This window comes from Alexandromys fortis, unplaced genomic scaffold (genome assembly GCF_014885135.2).
Source record: "Alexandromys fortis isolate MF-2015 unplaced genomic scaffold, M_Fortis_MF-2015_v1.1 scaffold_1, whole genome shotgun sequence".
NCBI lineage: Eukaryota > Metazoa > Chordata > Mammalia > Rodentia > Cricetidae > Alexandromys > Alexandromys fortis.
Genome location: NW_026067927.1, coordinates 15217702 through 15237710, shown reverse-complemented (window position 1 = coordinate 15237710; position 20009 = coordinate 15217702). Strand labels below are relative to the sequence as shown.

The following is a 20009-nucleotide window of genomic DNA, read 5'->3' as shown; positions in this document are numbered from 1 at the left end:
TCGCCCAGATTTCAGGTGCCCAGAGCCGCGTGGCTGGGAAACAGAAAGACGCCCCTTAATTCTGCGCCTTAACCCCCTAAATTCGGGCAGAACTACAAAGACCATGATCTCAGATAGCGAGTGCATTGCTTTCTGGGAGTGATAGTCCTTAACGCGGAGCGCTGCTGGCAGATCTTGCCCCACTGGACTACATATCCCAGCGTGCCTGAAAAACTTGGGGGAGAGGAGGGAGGGGAGAGTCCTGGAGGTTGTGAATGGGGAGGGGGCACCCGCCCCCTTCCCCCACCCTTCCCTTTTGCTGGGCAGGGGTGGGGGGAGGGGCCGGGCCGAGGCTGCAGCCGCGGCGCTCCGGGAGGGCAGGGCCAAGCAAGGGCGGGACTGGCCCAAAACAGGCGAACTGGAGAGCCTTGAAGCTAACGGGTCCGGGCGCGGGAGGCGGCGGCGGCGACGGCAGCTTTTTGCACGGGCGGAGGCGACGGCAGGAGCGGCAGGCATGGCCCGCGCGGCGCCCAGCGCAGACTGAGGTGCGCGGGCGGGATGCGAGAGGGAGGGATGCGGGGCTCCCCGGGCCCCGTGCTGCCCCAACCCTCCTCTGTGCGGGCAGAGGGCTTGGCCCAGAGGCCCAGACCCTTCGGGTCCAGCCCAGCAACTTCCCCCGGGACCGGGCGCCGTGTGGGCGGGGGTCTGATTGCCTTGGCCTCAATCCGGATCCCCGCCTTCTGCTCCTACATATCTAGCAGCTCCCAGTCTTCCAGGCACTCCTGTGACACTCCTTGCTGGTAGCCCCCAACCCCAGCCCTTGAAAACGCTGTCCTAGTCCACACTTCCACACCCCAGGTTGTTGGTACCTCCAGCACCCGGAGCTTGGGAACCTGCTCCATCCGGAAACCCCTGCCTCACTTCTCTTGATCAGAAGCTGTCTGCACCATCCGCACTTATTCCTCTACCCTTCGGCCTTCCCCACGCCTGGCACTGACCCCCTAGCCACGCTCTGTGGCCTAGTTCTCTTTTATAAGACCTGACAGTTTGACCTCCTTCCTACTTTGGAGAAACTGAGGCATGAGCCAACCAGAAACTTGGTCAGTGTGCCCGCCCTCTGGACTCTGGCCTGAGCCCTGTCCCTTGTCCCTCCTGTTCCTCCATCCCTTACCATGTCAAGACACGTTAGTTCCTCCAGCTATGCCCCTGTGATCGGATCAAACTTCCCAGCCCCTGCTCTGGGCTGAGCTCACACCAGTCTCTCCTGTTTAGTTGTCTCTTACTTCTGTCGCCCCCTCCTTTGCATAGCCCTCCGCCTGGAGAGGAGTCTCCGTCCCTTTGAGCTGCTTGCTCAAGTTAGCCTTTCTGCTTCAATTTTGCCAACTGCGTCCTTCTCCCATTTTGCCTCGTTTCATCTATACACTGAGAACCATTCAGGGCACCCGGGGGCCCCTGGGAAGTAGTTATTTCTAGCCAGTAACCCATGCTCCTACTTGTGTACAAATGTCTAGAAACCGATTGGCCTTCCTTTCCTCAAGCTTGGTGGGCTCCGGAGTCTGGTTTGGAAGGCACCGTTTAGCCTTATGGAGATGGTGGCTTTGGAGAACTCTGGTCACTATACCCTCAGCTAATCTGGCTTCTGCTGTTAACTTTGGAGTGGTTGCCCCTTCGGGAGGGATGCCTGATGTGTGCACTCTGAGAGCTTTGTGGAGGAAGGCGCTGTGGCTGTGCCCGTAGGTGGGGAGCTCAAGTTTAGTCTTGGTGCATCCGACTTGAAGGAAAGAGGGAGGGGGACACACAGGCGTGGTATGATCCAGTTTTTGTTTGTTTGGCTGGTTTCAGCGCTGTTTCTTCAGCTGACTTTTCCTTTGGGTCGCGCTAGTCTCTCCTTATCTCCAGTCTCCCAGTAAAAAGTGGAGAAGGGAGGAGGGGAACCTGTGAGCCATCAGGGAGGGATGGGAGTCTTCTGAAGTTTGCAGGGGTCCTGAGTGAGCAGTCTTGATCTGAACCAGATGGTTCTCTGCTTCAACCCGGTCCCTCCCATGCTCCCTCCCCCTTGGCTGTGAATAGGATGCTTTTAACCTTGTAACTTGAGAATGGAAAAGTGAGGCCAGGGGGGCAACTGTCTGTGTGAATGTTTATGTCTATATCTGCACACTATGCAAGCCTGCCAGGGGCCAGTGGGAGTGTCCGTGCCCCAGAGGCCACTGTAGACTTCTATGGCATGCTGATAGGTCATAGGCACTTTTAAAGCCCAAAAGATAGAATAGTTTTGAAGCCATTAAGAATCACCAGACTGCCGGGTGGTGGTGGCGGCGCACGCCTTTAATCCCAGCACTTGGGAGGCAGAGGCAGGCGGATCTCTGTGAGTTCGAGACCAGCCTGGTCTACAAGAGCTAGTTCCAGGACAGGCTCCAAAACCACAGAGAAACTCTGTCTCGAAAAACCAAAAAAAAAAAAAGAATCACCAGACTCAGGCAGGGTGGCACACACCTGTTATGCCAGCATTCGGGATGGCAAGATGATTACCATTTGAAGACACTCCAGGCTTTACAATGAGATCTTATCTCAGAAACACCAAAAGAGGGGTCTTTGAGACTGCTTCCAGGTAAAGGTACTTGCCAAACGAGACTGGCAATCTGAGCTTAACCCCTGAGCCCAAATACGTTGGAAGAAGAGAACTGACTCCATAAACTTGTCCTTTGACCTCCACACACAAGCCTTGGCAGCTGTTTCAGATTGAGGGATCTGAAACAGCAAGGTTCCAGGTGTGGGGAAAGCGAGGCAGCTCGATTTCTTCTTTAGCTTGAGTTCTTAAAGATACATCTCATTTTTCTATGTGTGTCTGCCTGTGTCTGAGCATGTGCATGTGGCTGCCTTGAGCCAGAAGAGGGAAGCAGCTGCCCTGGAACTGGAGTTTCAGGTGGTTGTAAGACTCTGATGGGGGTTCTGGGAACCAACTTGGTCCTCCGCAAAAGCAACAGGTGCTCTTAACCACTGAGCCAGCTCCCTTGAGTCTTTTTTTTTTTTTTTTAAATAGTAGGAGATGATATAGGGACTATGGTTCAGGAAGAGAGGTGGGAAATGGATTCCTTTGTTATTCTGTAGTGTATTTTGTTCGCCGTAGTGGTCTTGTGTATTTGCATTTTGTTTTGCCTTTGAGACAAGGTCTTACGTGAGGTCTGGGCTGTCTCCAGATTTGGTGCGAAGCTGAAGATAGCCTTGAACTGATTCTCTGGCCTCTGCCCCAGTCCTGGGATTCCAGGTGTGCTGTGCGCCCTGATCCTGAGCCGTGTACCTGATTTTGTGGAAGTTCTTTAAATGCATCTTTATTTCTGGAATACTTTAGCGGGTGTGCAGTTGAAGCAGAGGTTTTGTTGTCGTTTTGTTTTCAGTTTTTAGAAAAGTAATTAATTTGGGGGGGTGTTCGTATGTGTTGTGACCCATGTGTGGAGGTCAAAGGAGAACTTGCAGGGGTCAGTTCTCGCCTTCCATATGTGGGTTTTGGGAATCAGACCCAGGTGGTCAGGCTTGGTGGCATGGGCTTTTATCCCCTGAGCCAGAGGCTTTTATCCCCTGAGCCATCTTGCCTGCCTTAGCTTTCATTTTTTTAAATATTTATTTATTTATTTATTTATTTATTTATTTATTTATTTATTTATTTATTTATTTATTTATTATACAATGTTCTGTCTGTGTGTATCCCTGCAGGCCAGGAGAGGGCACCAGACCTCATTACAGATGGTTGTGAGCCACCATGTGGTTGCTGGGAATTGAACTCAGGACCTTTGGAAGAGCAGGCAATGCTCTTAACCGCTGAGCCATCTCTCCAGCCCCTTAGCTTTCATTTTTGAAGTGGTGTCTTACTACAGAGCCCTGGTTGGCCTTGAACTTACTGTGTAGTCCATCTGGCTTGGAGCTTTCAGTGACCCTCCTGTCTCTTCTCTGATTTGTACCACAGTGCCTGGCAGAGCAGAAAGGCTTATGGTTAAAGGTTTATGGCTGGGTGCTTTGTATTTTCCAGATCTTGAAATCCCCTGGAGAGTTAGTTCAGGCACAGATCCCTGTGCCATGTTGCCGGAGTTTTTTTTTTTTTTGTTTCAGTTGATCTGAATTTGTACCTCACTTCAGCTCCTTGGGTCTAACAGTTTGACAGATGCTGAGTTGAGCCATTACAGCTGCGTGGTAAGCTAATCTCGACAGACGGAAAGACTTTCGTTCACCTTATTTCCTGGCTTATTCTGGCAGCTGTGCTGTGGTAGCCTTTGTCTTTGATTCTGTTGCTGCCCAGGGTTGTATGCGGCCTGACTATGGAGCCTGAGCTGTCAGGCCTACTCTAACCACAGCCCCGTTCTTGGAAGGAGGGCCTCAGGACCAAACAGGATGTTTAGGAACCAGGACTTTGGGAAAGGTTAGCTGCCTAGATACAATAAAGCGGCAGCTGAGACAGACGCTTGTCTGTTCCATCCAGATTTTCCAGACTGAGAGGATTAGGGTGCCTGCCAGGTGAAGTCCTGTGATGGCTGCACACTGGACAGGATGCCCAGGAATCTGGAGTTTAGACAGGCCAGAGGGACCATACAGTGTTTTGCAAATATTTCCTATCTGTTTACATGCCAATGAGAAGTAGATGCAGATATATAGGAAGATATATATCCAGGCAGATCTAGATCCAGTTAGGGCTAGTGAGAAACTGAAAGACAAGGTGTGGGGCACAGAGCAGCCCCAGGACTCACATTCCCGCCCGTCCATTAAATTAGTCCTCCTGATGGCTCCAGGAATGGGTTCTTTGAGTGCTCACGGCTAACCCAGCACCACAATAGATGTCCTCATGCTGTAGGGAAGCCTCATAGCCGCCTTGCAAGGTGGACACCATTGTCATTATTTTACATGTGAAATTTAAAGTACAACATCCAGGGCTGGGGAGAGATCTTGGTTCATAAAGAGCTTGACTTTCAAACATGAGGACCTGGGTTAAATTCCCAGCACCCGAATAAAAAATGTCAGGCATGGTGGTGCATGCTTGTAAACTCAGTGCAGGAGTGCAGAGGCAGGAGGATGCATGGGGCTTGCTGGCCAGTCAGTTGGTGAGATTCAGACTAATAGGAGACCTGCCTCAAAGGAGGTGAATGCTCTGTGCACACACCACACGTGCACACACACCACATGTGCACACACGTGCATACATATAGATGAAGTCGCAGGAACAAACCAACAACAGCAAAAAGCATGCATGGTAAGGCATATCTGCAATCCCAGGACTTGGGAACCTGAAATAGGAGGGTTATGAGTTCAAGGTTAGTCTGGACTATATAGTAAGACCCTATATGAAGAAATCAAACCAACAAAAGTTAACAGGAGAAAAGTGTAACAAATCTTTTTATTAATTAATCATAGTTTAACACGCCACGAGGCCTTCAGATCGAAGACCCTGGTGAACTATCCATTTGTACGCTTGAGTTGAGGAAGCTTAGAGAGCTGTGCAGAAATAAGACAGGACCAAAAAAGGCTGGCCTAATGCCCGCTAGCCGCTTCTTAGCCTGTGGAAGCATTACTTCTTTCTGGATACAGGGCAGCATGCTTACTTTTTTGGATATGTCACTGTCAGGCAAGAGAGGCCAGAGGCGAGGCAGGGGAAGATGGGAGTGACGTTTAGTCTTATTGCTTATTTTAGCAAAGAGGTCCTAGTTTGTAGTTGTCGTTGTTCACTTTTAGGGGTTCTAGTCTCTACAATATGCCTTAGGGGAAGGAAACGTAGTTTCTTTGGCTCTCTCTGAATGGAGAAAGAGGGGCAAGAGATGAGAAGAAAGGAAGAGGCCAGTAAGAAACTTAGCATCTGAGGCTTTGACTTTGTAGTGTTTCTTTGGTAAGAAAGGGCTCTCCTGGAAGTCTGTGAAATGACAGTCAGAGGGAGGGGTGACTTGGGGCTCACATGCTCTTCAGGGTCTCAGGGTGGGTATAGCCTCATGAGAGTGTCATGGACTTGGTCTCCAAGATGGGCTGTGCCCAGATTCCCATCCCAGCCTGGGCCACGTGCCTCCCAGTGGTGCGGGCAGGACTGGCAGCATGACCGGTTGTCCTTCCAGACTCTCTTGAGAGAGAATGAGGAAATGGGCCCTGTAGGTACTATGAGAGACTGACCCAAAAAGCACTAGGCAAGGACTTGAGTTGGCAGGTGGCAAAGGGCTTAGTGTGACAGGTTTCTGAGCCAGCCAAGGGCAGACTGATAGGCAGCCTGGTATGGCAGGGTCATCAGGGGACAAGGAGAGGAGGGATGATACAGAAAACCAGATAGGGCCCGAGTAAGATGTCATGAAGGCTGGGACTTGGCAGTAGAAATGGAAAAGGGAGGGACTGAAAGAGGCTCTGAAAAGTCGCTATCATCTTCTGGAAAAATACTTGATTCTCTGGAGTTTGGCGTTTTGATGCCTACGTGATGAGGGTTGCTTCCTTGAGCTGAAAAGGGCCACCCAGGAAGGAGGTTCTCAGGAGATAATATGGCCTACTTTGCAGACGCTGCCTGTGGCTGCCAACGGCATACCTGGCATCTCCGTCAGCATTTTTACTCCTGTCCCCAAGCTGTCTGAAGTTTGGTGCCTCAAACCGAGGCCCGCCATAGTAAATGAGAGCAGCTGGGGCTTGGTAGCCACCACCATCACATCTCTTTCCTCCCCCCTTTGCCTAGGATGGGCTCCCCCCACCCCGCTTCTCTCAGTTTCTCTACCCCAGCCTCCCGTTCCATCAGTCTCCCATTCTACCCCATGTTCCTGCATATCCAAGTCCATAGCAGTCAAAGGGCCTGGGCCATTTCTCTAGAGACTTGTATTTTTTTTTCTCTTTGCTCAGAATGCTTGTTAATAAATTTTTGTTAGCTATTAGGGTTGAAATCTCCAAGTAGTGTCTCCCAAGGAAAGGTGCTTGGTCTGCACCTCCTGAATGCAGACTTTTCCTTCAGCTAGGCAGGACTCACTAGGGACAGCTGCGTGTGTCCCCGGCCAGCCGTTCCCAAGTACTTCTTGTTGCTTATTTACAAATCATTATTGTAATTACAACATATTGTCAATCGAGCGTTCGTGTTACCTTCACAGATCTCATCTCAGGGCATAGCTGGGCTTCCAGCCACCCCAGGTTTCTAGCTACGGAGGGGGAGTTCCTCCTGTGGGAGTGGGCAGGAGGACAAGAGCAGGGTCCACTGAAGTGCCGCACAGAAGGGTACTCTATTCCTGTAGATTTCCAGAGCAGAAGGCTAACGTCCGGGAACAGAGTGGTGTGTGTTCTATCAGTTAAGATCTCTGTGATATTTTCCTGACGTTTAACACAGAGTTGAGAGAGGTGGTGAGGAAAGGGGAGGAAGGGGAGAAAATGTAAGAGGGGGGAATTTAATTTGTGCTTATTTTGATATGGTTGTTAAATTATTTAAAGGCTTATTTTTATTGTTTTTAATTATGTGTATGCTTGTGTGTCTGTGAGTGGGCATGAGCACGCGAGTGGCGGTATCCACAGAGGCCAGAGGCTTCCGACCTCCCAGGAGCTGACGTCACAGGCAGTTCTGAGCTGCCTTATGCGGGCTCTGGGAACGGAACTTTGGTTCTCTGTTAAAGCAGATGTTCCTAACTACTGAGCCATAGCTCCAGTCCATGGGTACTAAAATTTTACTTGTAAAATATCAAATGTGGACATAGCACACACAGTTCCAGTCTAAGATGTTGAAAGCAGCAGTGTGGTGGCGCACGCCTTTAATCCCAGCACTAGGGAGGCAGAGGCGGGCGGAGCCCTGAGTTGGAGATCATCCTGGTCCACAGAGCAGCCAGGGTTACACAGAGAAGCCTTGTCTCAAAACAGCAAACAAAAGGATGTTGAAAGCGTAAGAGGGTCCCCAGCCTCTCCTCTTCCTTTAGGTGGATTGGCATGAGGCCCTGACTCTGAAGTTATTCATGCTGAACTGTTGGGGAAGAAGCAGTAGGACCCGGGTCTTCTGTCTCTGAGGCATTGCTCTTTCCCCAGCAGGCCTTGGGTTCTCCTGTGGCCTGGTATACAGCTAGCCTGGAACATGTTATGTAACCCAGACTGGCTTCAAATTCTTGGTCCCCCTGTGTCTACTTCCTATGCCACCACGTCCATCAGCATTTTTTTCTGTTTGATTCCTTCTTTTCTGACTGGGATCAGAATGAGGATATGCATAGAGCTCCCGAAGGCCACCATTTGCTATGTGGTTAGAGCTGAGGCCGTCCTTGGGCAGAGGCTTCCTGGCTTATCAAAGGACAGCATCGTGGGGCTCGAGACATAACCTGGGGACCCCGAGGAGCAGCCCTCAGTGCTCTACCTCTTCTGCCTTGAATCTTTCAGGGGTTGGAGTCCTGGCCCTGTGGAGAGGCCCCAGCCTCTCAGCCTTAGCAGGTCAGCAGCCTTGAGAGGGAGAAAATCAGCAACAAATGCAAATAGCTAATTGGTCTAGAGGGAACTGCTGGCAGGAAAAATCAACAAGTTATTTGTTTCTGTGGTTAAAGGGAGTGTGGAGGGGATGGGGCTGGTGGAAGAGGGGAGAAAAGAGGTGGATTGCAGGAGAGATCCCCCACATCTAATTCTTCCTGCCTTTTCCCACAGGATTCCTTTGCTTTCAAAGGAGCCTTACAACAGTAAACAGTGGAATGCTGAGTCTCTTGTCTCTGACCCCCATTCCCATCCATATCCAGTTAAAGACAAAGTTCTTGTCATTTGAAGTACATGGTGACTTGGAGTTAAAATGCCAGGAAGAAATTAAAGTTTTCATAGGCCTGTACTGAGTCCTGGGGCTGTGCAGAGAACAGGTAGCAACCCCAGGGGATGCGGTGGGAAAGGCCTGGGACGGGCTTTTGCATTCTCCTCTAGGAAGCAAGGAGGGTCCACTGGGGTTGGTTTGCCCTGGGATTTTCTGTGGTTGGCCTTCTGTGTTCTGCCCTGTCCCAGAGGGCTTGGTGTTCCCATGGACCTGTGCCTGTTTAGCTTCTGGCTGGTTCCTCAGCATCACTTGGGAATACCCAAGGTGCCAAGGGCAGGGGAAATGACTCTAAAGATTTATTTAAAGCCAGTGTGTGTGTGTGTGTGTGTGTGTGTGTGTGTGTGAGAGAGAGAGAGAGAGAGAGAGAGAGAGAGAGAGAGAGAGAGAGATAGAGAGAGAGAGAGAGTGCGTGTGTGTGTGTACACGTACAATACATGTGTCATGTATGTGGGTGCTTGCAGAAGCCAGAAGAGGCTGTCAGATCCCCAGGAGCTAGAGTTACAGGTGATTGTGAGCTGCCCAGTGCGGGTGCTGGAAACCAAATTCTAGTCCTCTGTAAGAGGAACAATGGCTCTCAATTGCTGAGCCATTTCTCCAGCCCCAGAGATAATTCTAGACTCAGAAAACTGAGGACGGTAAGAAAGGGGACTCCTGTTCTAGGGTAAGTAGCTATTTTCTCAGGCCTACTATGAAGTGGGGAGCAGATAAATAGTTTATGTCGGGGTTCAGAGTCATGGGTGTTTGATGAAGCAATGTCGTCAGTTTCTGAAAGGCATTGTGGGAAAACCTCTAGGATGAAGGTGAGTTCTCATCTCAAATGAGACACCTCATGGTTTACATAGGGGATACCCAGCTGTCTACATTTTTCCACCTATACTGGTGGTCTTGGCAATTCTTTTTTTCCCCAAGACAGGGTTTCTCTGTGTAGCTCTGGCTGTCCTAGAACTCACTCTGTAGACCAAGCTGACCTCAAATTCAGAGTTCCGCTTGCCTCTGCCTTCTCCCCGTCTATCCCTGATCTGTGGATCCCTGCCATTTGTCTTATGCAGGACAGGGAGAAGAGCCAGCCACGGTCCCTTTGTTGGCAGCCTCCAAGCATCCTAAGACATTGGGGATAGGGCTGTGTGGTTCTTGAAAAGAGGAAGCTACTCACTTCCAGGGCAGCTGAACTTTACTCTCACCTTGCGGGGCTGACTTTGATAGGGTGCACATACAATGTAAATACTCCTATCTATCCACAGTGCTTTGTCACTGTTCCTCTCAGGGATGCACGTCCACGTGTAAATAAAGAACTCACAGGGCTGCTGAGGGCTCTGCTCTCAAACCATCTGGTCAACCCAACAGAGGAATGCCACATCCTGAGTAGGAGGGCAGAGTGGGAGCCCAGAATGCACTGTGCGGTCCAGACGTCTGGAAGTTGGTTTGACCTTTCTCTTGACCTTTGTGGATGCATTAAGCAGCAAACAGGCAGTTCAGGTTTCCCTAGGGACCGTAGATTCCTGCAGCCAGGGGGGCTGCTGCTCTGTTGTCAGCGCCTCATACCCCCTTCTCCCGATCCTCATTGTAGCTCTGTTGGGGCTCAGGAAAAAAGGTTCATCAGGCCTCACTTCACATCCCTCTTTTTCTTTGTAAAAATAATTTATTTTTTTTTTATTTTATGTGCATTGCTGTTTTGCCTGCATGTATGTCTGTGTGAGGGTGTCAGATCTTGGAGTTAAAGACTGCCATGTTGGTGCTGGGAATTGAACTCAGGTCCTCTGGAAGAGTAGCCAGTGTTCTTAACCACTGAGCCATCTCTCCATCATTTCTCTTGTTAGGCTGGGCATCCATAAGCCCTGAAAAAAAAAGTGGTTCTTATTTTTTTAGTTCTGTGTGTGTGTGTGTGTGTGTGTGTGTGTTTTGACAGGGTTTCTCTGTAAAGCCCTGACTGTCCTGGAACTCACTCTGTAGACCAAGCTGGCCTTGAACTCAGAGATCCACCTGCCTCTACCTGTTGTGACTAAAGGTGTGCACCACCACCTCTTTACACTCAGCTCTGCTCTAGCCAGGTTTTCCTTAAGCCCGGGTGGGAGGTGGGATCACAGATGGCTCACACTGGGTATAAAATGTGCTAGGGTTTGAGAACCTGCCTGGCCTGAGCACTGGTAGAATCTCAGCAGAGAAGGAAGGTTTGGGAGGAAGGCTACACATACAGAGATGCAAAGCCTGAACACAAATGTTAGGGAAGCACAGCATAAAATTTCTGTCTCATTATCCAGGGAGGTGGGACAGAGAATCCAGATAGGGCCGCCATGCCCCACCCTGCCAAGGAAGGGGAGGCGCGCTTTCCAGCTTTCCAGCGGAGGCAGGACTGGGCTGGGCTGGTCTCAGAGGGTTGTGCCTGCCCGAAAGTGTAGGAGTGCTTGTTCTTTGCAGCTTGGCAGCTTGCTAGGGGTCAGTATGATAAGACTGTAAGAAGAGACAGATTCTTGGTTTTTACACGCAGACAGCTGCCTGCCCTGGGCAGCACAACAGCCGCCGACAGTCTATTGTGTGGCTCCTTTGGCTCTTCTGAAATATAGAGCCTCTGGCTGCAGCCCAGCTGGGTTTCCCCTGCCTGGCTGATAGCTTCCTCTCCCATCTGGGGTCAGATGAGGTCTGCACTGTGGAGCGATGATGTTGAGACCCAGCCAATTCTGAGCTTGACCTAGAAGTTTGAAGCCTCCCTAGGAGAGGGGTCAGGGCCTCCAGGCTGAGCAGCAGCTCCCTCACCTGCTCGTTTCATTTGTCATCATCCAGTGCTTGTTTTAATTTGATTTATTATTGTTGTGGTATCGGTAAGGTGGAGATGGGGGTCTGCACTTGGGCCATAGCTTGCATGGGAATGTTAGAGGACCATTTTGTGGATTCGGGGATGGAATTCAGTGTTGGCAGGCTTGCGCAGTAAAAGTGCCTTTACCCTCTTAACCATCTCGCCAGTCCTGTTTTGGTTTTGTTTTGGGGTAGAAGGTCTCATCCTGTGTCCGGCCTGGAGTTTTCTAATGGACAAGGTTGGCCTTGAACTTGTGGTGTTCTTCTGTCTTCTGCCTCTCAAGTTCTGGGCTTACAGGTGTCTTGCCTGTCTCCTTTCAGTTTTACAGTATCTGCTGCTCAACTAAACAGACCTGGTGATATGCAAACATTTGGGGAGAGCCCTAACCTTTGCTCCAGAGCGTTAGGAGGTGTGGCTGTTTCTGGGTGGGGTCGGGGTGGGTTTACATTTGTGGAGATTCCTGGAGCTTCCCTGTGGAGATGAGGCTTGAAGGGATCTCTTCAGTAGAGCTGGGGTTTGAGTAGTAAGAAGGCATCTGTAGTGAAGGACAGCTCTTTGGACAGAATGGACAGCTGTCGATGTGGAGTGAAATTGAAGGATTAGGGACAGATTTCGGTAGTAAAATCAATTGGACTTCAGACTGGCTAAGGGAAAGAAGGAAAGCCACAGATGACTCAACATTTCAGACTGAGATGGAAGATAGAGTTCCTTTCCCAGAAACCAAGAATACAGAAAAGAAAAGGGGCTGGATGCAAGGGACTTAGATCATGTGTGAGTTTGTTTGAAGCAGCCTGAGACTAAATAAGGTATTTTGAGGGTACTATAAAATATATCATTTAAGAGGCACTATCCAGTCAGACATGGTAGTGGATGTATACAATCCCAGCACTCAGGAAGCAGAGGCAGGAGGCTCTGAGTTCGAGGCTAACCTAGTCTACATAGTAAATTTCAGGCCAGTGAGCGTTACATCTTTTCCTGCCGCGTTCTTCCTGTGGTTAGGGAATTCTGGCAGTTGGCATTGCTGGTCCCAGGTCTCCCTAGAAAGCCTCCTGTAAGGAGGGAAAGTTTGAGTAGTGACCCTGGCTGGAAAAGGACTTTGGTCCTGGCCAGAACCAAGCTACTCCCATAAATCCCAGACAATCCATCCGTTCCCAGATAACTGCGGCCTCCCCTGGGCTGACCTAAGTGCAGGTTCCAGACCGTCTTTTAGGTACGATAGCAAGTGATACGTAAGGGGCTTTCTAAAATTGTTTAAGAAATGGAGAATGATTGTACATGTGTCAGAAACTGTATCAATTGGACTTCTTCGATTATAAAAATCCACCTTGCAGAAGTGGTAGCGCACGCCTTTAATCTCAGAGCTTGGGAGGCAGAGGCAGGTGGATCCCTGTGAGTTCCATGCCAGCCAGCTTCCTGGTCTACAGAGAGAGTTCCAGAACAACCAGAAATACATAATTACAAACAAACAAACAAACAAAAAATCCACCTCACTTACTTATATTAATGTATAATATAATATATTATATTATAAATGTAATCTCAACACTTGGGAGGTGGAGGCAAAGGGATCAGGAGTTCAAGGTCATCTCTAGTCATATAATCAGTTGGAGACCAACCTGGGATATTTGAGACTGTCTCAAGAAAAGAAAATCTACTTCCTAGTGCCCTTTGACTAAAGGGCAGCCATCGCTTCACATACCTTACAAACAACCCTAAACTGGGACTCAGTGCTGAATCCTGGCCTAGCCAACTACTCGGCTGTGTGCATTTGGTGCTCTCATTGGCTGGGCCTGGGTTGCATGACATAGGGATAGTAATTTGAAGAGAGATGAGTCTCTAAAGGAAAACTGTATTGCTCATTATGAAGACATTGCATATTGAAGCAGTGTCTGGTGTGCTTTTAGATCCATGGAGACCCGATGATAGCTCTGTGGCCTGATTTTTATATCAGTAACCACTGTAGGTAAACACATAGTGCTTATTACTGTTTATAAATTTACCTCGTTAAAAGTTGAATGCTAGCAAGGACACATGTCTAATAATTCCAGGAACTAGAAGGTGAAGGCTAGAAGATCATTCCTTCAAGGCCAGCCTAGGCTACATAGGAATTCAGCTCAATCTCAGCTATATAGCAAGACCCTGTCTCAAAATAACCAAATGATATCTTGGAATCTGAGCACTTGGATCAGGAGTTTAAGGCTACCCAGGATGGGATTTTGTTGAATACAAATAGCAGACAGTAATAAAGCCCCGTGTAGGTGAAGAACTAAGACAAGGCCCAGAATAGCAGTGGCAGCTTTTCGGGAGGAATCACTCCCCTGCCTCTGATGCTCATTCCCAAGTCATTCTTCCCATGCACTGCAAGATAAAAAGCTAGCATAGACATGTGATGGCAGATGGCCCCTTCCTCCTGTGGCCCAGGACAACCTCCATGGTGGCTGGCGTTACAAAGGGATGTATCTGAAATGGGGACACTTGCCCATGGCGGCTTCAACCAGGTCCCAGTAAAGAGGATTTGCCCCAGCTCTGCCTGCATTCTTTTCTGAGGCCATCTCCCCTGCTTCTATGGTGATTATCGCAGGGCCTATCAGAATGTGGCTGGAGGGATGTTATACTTTCTAGATCCTGCTGGGGATTTCCTGGTGGGGCTGTCGTGCCCCTCCAACCTCTTTGAGATAGAACATCCGGCACAGTGGTGTAGATTTGAGCAGAAAGACAAAATCAGCACTCTTTGAGCCTCGTTTCTCTGTCGCTTTCAGTTGGTGAGAGTTAAGATGTTTGAACCGGCTTGCCTGAGCCAGGGGGTTCTGAGATCTCAGCAGTGTTCCCTAGGTTTTGAGCTTGAGGTTTGTCAAGAGGAGACCGTGAGTTCAATCTTGGATAGGCTTCTTGCCCTCGCCAGGCTGCTGGGCCTCTGGTTCACGGAGAGAAGAATGGGCCTGTGAGGGGCTTTGGTCCTATTTGAAGATATGAAATTTTATACTAACAAAATGCTGGCGGCTCCCGGAGCTCCGGGCATTTCTCACCGGCTCCTCGATTCTCAGGTGGTGATGTAGGCTTTTCTGAGCTTGGTCTGAGTTCCCTTTTCATTACACCCATTTCCCTGTCATCAATCTTTCCTCCTCTCCAGATGTTTACTGGCAGCCAGTTCTTCTCTCTGCACTGTTTGCCAGCCCAGAATGACAGGCATATTCTGTCTGCCCCTCTAGTTTTGTGCCCAGGGCCTGGGCCTGGCTCCGTACCCATCTTCTTAGGCTTAAATGCAGGGTCTCTTGCTGTCTGTGCTTCCGTCTTCTCTGTGGGGCTGAAGTTCACCACCATTGTGTATTTAATATTTGCCAGGAGTTTGTGAGATTAGCACAGGGAGGGCAGGCATTGTGAAGCTCACTACGCAGTCGGAGGACCCTAGGTCAGAAAGGTGTGGTTTGCTAGAGTTACACAGCTACACTGCTTTGAGCAAAGGCGGTTCTGGAATGGAGGGTCGTCGTCCTTGTTGTCTTCTTCTTCCTCCTCCTCCTCCTCCTCCTCCTCCTCCTTCTCCTTTTTGAGATGGGGTCTTATGTATCTTAAGTTGGTTTCAAATTTGAAAAGTTTTTATAGCCCGATAAACCTCTCTGCCAGCGCAATAATCTGAATCAGACCAAATCAAACTGAATTAGAAAAAGCCCAGGTTTAATGGATACATACCAGTGCTCTCGGGTGGCCTTCCAGCCTCTCAAGAGAGAAGACAGGGAAGGAAGGACTGTTTTCTGGGGGGGGGGGGAGCAGTTTAAATACTCTGTGGGAGTGGTCTTGAGCATCTCTGTGCAGGGGTCATCATTTGGCGGGCTTTCTTGGAGGTAGAGTCTGGACTAAGGCAATGGGATGGAACTTCTACCCAAACATTCCAGACTCTTCGGATATATGGATATCAGGGACTGAGGTGAAGCTTCCACCCAAACAAAATTATGTAGCTGAGGATGACCTGGAACTCTTGATCCTTGTGTGTAACAAGAGCAGGAATTGCAGAAGTGTGCCGTCACTCTCTGCTAGGTTTTTTGTTTTTAAATGTCAGTTCTGGACTAGGGAGGAGGCTCAGTTGGTAACGTGTCTGCCGTGCAAGCACGAGGACTCGAGGTTGGATCCCAGTACCCACGTTTTTGTTTTTAAAGCTGGGAGTAGTTACTGCCCCTATAATTTTAGTGTGTGTGCTGTGGGGTGTGTGTGTGTGATAAGTGGGTCCTTGGAGTTTGCTGGCTCCCAGTCTTGCCAGTGAACAGGTAAGTGATGGGGTCAATGAGAGACCATGTTTCAAACTAGAAGGTAGAGAGCAATAGGAGAGGATGCCCACTGCCACCCTCTGGCATACTCACACACTACTCAATTCTAAGGCACCTATTGGGGTGATGATACTCCAGCCTTAATAAGGAAGAGGCCCAAAAAGGACCCCACTCTGAACAGCTTCCAAGTCACCTGTGCCTGGGGTCTCGGGTGGCACCATTATGTTGGAAATCCCCGTCATAGCCTAGATAGTAAAGTCTGTTTTCTGGGAGCCATCATAAATGAACAGAGGCCTCTATCCCCACTCCACAGCAGGTGACAGCATGAATGGCTGTCATTATGGACATCGGTTTGGCAAGGAGCTCAGAATTTAGGATCCAGAATATGAGTCACCCTTGAGGATAGGCAGTGGAGACAGGGAAGGCCCCTTTCTTCCCCAAACCTGGGTGTTCTTACCTAGAGGTGAGGGCCAGAATCAGGGAAAGGAGAAGGTCCCCTTTGTGCCCGCTCACAGCAGCCGATGCTGCGGCCTTCCAGGGGTGGGCAAGTGCTAACCTAGCAAGCAGGAGCCTTCTTGAGTAGGTCACAGCAGATCGTCAGCTCCTCAGGGAAGGCTGTCAGTGTCGGAGAGAAGTGAAAGTGTTGTGAACCGGCCTCTGCCGCACCCTGTCTCCTGGGGATGCACAATATGAAAATGCTGGGCGCAGGGCCACCTGCAGGGTGGGTACTGGAGGAACCAGACAGCACCAGGTTGCCCTTGGACTCAGAGGGAGAAGTCTGTGTTCTCTTGCTTGCTTACTTGCTTACTCACTCTTGGTCTCAGTCTCCATCTCTGGCTCTATCTTGCTCTGGAGCCCCTGCTGGTTTAGAACTCACTGCTTAGGCCCTGGCCTTGGCTTTTCAGTGATCGCTCTATGGCAGGGGTTTTCAACCTGCGATCTCAGCACCTTTGGGTGTCGAAGGACTCTTTCACAGGGGTTGCATATCAGACATCCCGTGTATCAGATATTTATATTATGATTAATGACAGTAGCAACATTACAGTTGTGAAGTAGCAGCGAAAATAGTTTTATGGTTGGGGGTCAGCACAACACGAGGAACTGAATTAAAGGGGCACAGCGTTAGGAAGGTTGAGAACCACAGGCATATGCTACCATAGCCTGCGTAAACAAAACTTTGACGATCTCTGCTGGAAAGATGACAGTGGCCGAGCAAGGGCCTCCACTCTAGTCTCCTTCATTCCTTTCTCTGTGCTTCTTTCTGCCTCCCCTCCCTAGGGACATGGGTGTGCAGGACGCATTGGTATTGCTTCTCTTACGTCTTCTGGTCCTAGCATGTATGCAGACATCTTCAGGTTTCTATGAGCATAGCTACCATGGGCTGACCTTTTCAAAAGTCATTACTAAATATAAAAGAACAAAAGAGAGCTAAAGATAGGGTGTTCAGAGAATACGGAAGTCTGGCCCACATAGTACAAGTTACCAGTTTGTGCCAACAATTTGGACCCTGTTCTGATTTACCAATGCCTGAAAACCACATACCCCAGCATGGCTCTTGGTTTTACTCTCTGGTCTAGCCCAGTCTGTTTCAACTGTACCTCCACTAACCTTGCTACTGCCCTACATCCTCCTATCTACCCAGGGATCCTTTGCTTTTCATGTATGTGGGTGCTTCCTTCCTTGGTCGGCCAGAGGATTGGCATTTACATGGCTGTGCCTTTTGGCAGTGTGTCTTCTTCTGAGTAAGCCTTCACTATACCTACTCTTGACACAGCGCTCAAGCCCTGGATAAACCCACAAGCTGCCAAACTAAAGGGCTGGTGGTTCTTCAGCATCTGATTTTGGCAGGAACTGTAGACATTTCCCCACCTGGTTCCTTCCTCCCACTGGGCCACAAGAATAGAAACTGATAAGAAATTGGCTCGGTTGATGGAAGAATATTGGGTGGGTTAGCAGAAGGTTTTTTTTTTTTTTTTAAATTTAAGGGGGGAAAGTACTTTTAAGTCATGTTCTTGATGAAGGAAGTAGATATAATAGGCTGACCACAAAGCTATGTTTCCAACCTGCAGTAGTGTTTCTTGCCTTCGATTGGATGGGGCCCAAGCCCAGACTGCTGCTCTAAAGCATCCAGTACCCTCACTACAAGCCCAGTGTTCGGATAGGGTCATAGAACATCCAGAGAGACTCTGCCTCCGGGAAATGTGAAAACAGGATTGATTTTTAAAAGGGAAGTTAAATGTTTGATATGGATAGTCACACTTGTAATCTAGCCATTGTAGGTCTGAGGCAGGAGGATCATAAGTTTGAGGACACCCAGACTATATAGCAAGATCCTGTCAAAACGAGGAGAGTGGCGAGGGGAAGATGTTGGCATTATTTTGTTGTATGAATGTTTTGTCTGCATGTGTGCACATGCACCGTGTGCATGCAGTGCTTAAGGAGGCTAGAAGAGGACATTGACTGCCCTGGAATTGGAATGACAGATGGCTGTGAGCTGTGTGGGGGTACTGGGAATTGAACTTGGGTCCTCGGCAAGAGCAGTAAGTGCTCTTAGCCCCAGAGCCAGCTCTCTAGCCCCAGAATAGGTCGTCTTAAGTCACTCTCCTCATGATCCTGTTTTACTTGTTACATTTTCTGAATGTCTACATAAGCATGTAAAATAGGTATATAAATCAAATATTTATTAATGGTAAATCATAAAGAATATTAAATTTTTTTATTGCTTCAAAAGAAAATTCTAATTTATCATTTGTATGTCTCTGTGTGTATGTGTGACAGCTTTGTGGAGTCCGTTCTGAAGCATGAAATCAGGTTGTCTGCAGGCTTTCCCTGCAGGCACTTCCACCCACAGAATCATCTTGCTGGTCCCTTTATTGGCGTTTGGAGACTAAGTCTCGTGTAGCCCAGATGACATCAGACTAGCTATATGGCTGAGCACTACTGTGTGTCCTGGCCTCCTTCCTCCGACTTCCAAGTTCCTGGGATTGTATGCAGGGTTTTGGGCATCTGTCATCGGATGCTGCCTGGTCTCAGATGCAGTGCATCCCACCTAGGACACCCCACCTGGAAGGCATAGCTGAGCCGCGGGTATTGAAGGTGCCATATGGATGCTGTACTTACCCGGTGGGGTTGTGGCACATTCCTGGGGCTGATGTCAGAGAACCTGTTTTTTTTTTTTTTTCTTTTTTACATACTTTTTTTTTTTTTTTTTNCAGGTTAAGTGAAGCAAGGAAAACCATGGCAGCTTTTCTGGGAGCAGAGACATATTTGTGGATTTGGGGTGTTATCCCTCCCCCCTTTTTTTGGTTTTTCAAAACAGGGTTTCTCTGTGGCTTTGGAGCCTGTCCTGGAACTAGCTCTGTAGACCAGGCTGGTCTCGAACTCACAGAGATCCACCTGCCTCTGCCTCCCGAGTGCTGGGATTAAAGGCGTGTGCCACCACCGCCTCGCGGCTTCTCACCTGTTTTTTGTTTTTGTTTTGTTGTCTGTCTTTGTAGCCCTTGCTGGCCTGGCATCTGTTCTCTGGTCCAAGCTGGCTTTAAACTCTTGGCCAGCCTCCTGTAACGCTGAGTGATGGGATTAGAAGTGTCTTGCTTTCACCTCTAAAGTGTGACCCTGGAACTAGCCAGTCTACTCCTAACCTTTGGCCACTGAGCGGAGGCTACTGCACACTGAGGCTTTTGGGGCCCTGTGTCCCAGGAGGACTTTTAGTCGTCTCAAGGGCTGTAGTTGGTCCAGTGTGCCACCACTTTAGACCAAGCTTGTCCCAGAGGGGCCTGGGATGCTGTTGAGTCAGCCACCCATGCTCTGCCTTAGAGCTTTCTTTTCCAGGGAAGCAGTCCATCCAGCTTCCTGGGCCTGTGACTTCCAGCCCGACGGTGCTGGCTCTTGGGTTAATTTTCTGGTTTTGTATTCTATAGAGAATGTCGGGGTAGATGTGGACTTTATATAGTATATACTTCAACTTCAGGCCTGGGCTGAAGCCTGGCTAGATTTCTGAGCTGTAGAAATCTGTAGAAAGTGTCCTGGAGCATCTCAGGAGCATAGATTCTCCTGCGTAGATAAGTATTGTCTGGAGCTGTGTGCATCTGAGTCCAGCACTTTGCCATCAGCCCTGGCTGGGGTTAAACAGCCCCAGCCTTTTCCTGTCTCCACCGGTAGCACACTCCTGTAATGTTTGCACTTGAGAGAGAGAGAGAGAGAGAGAGAGAGAGAGAGAGAG

The 20009-nt window shown here is 49.3% G+C and overlaps 1 protein-coding gene across 2 annotated transcripts in view; it reads left to right on the top strand.

Annotated features, from left to right (window-relative positions):
* The first annotated feature begins 242 nt into the window (after positions 1–242).
* Positions 243–20009, top strand: part of St3gal2 (ST3 beta-galactoside alpha-2,3-sialyltransferase 2) — a 50395-nt gene continuing 30628 nt past the window's right edge. The window contains exon 1 of one of the 2 annotated variants that reach the window (XM_050143615.1): positions 243–524. In XM_050143615.1, coding sequence (XP_049999572.1) covers positions 255–524 — 270 coding nt within the window. In that variant the 5' untranslated portion in view covers positions 243–254. The remainder of the gene's footprint in view (positions 525–20009) is intronic. The other variant, XM_050143613.1, reaches the window with a different exon arrangement.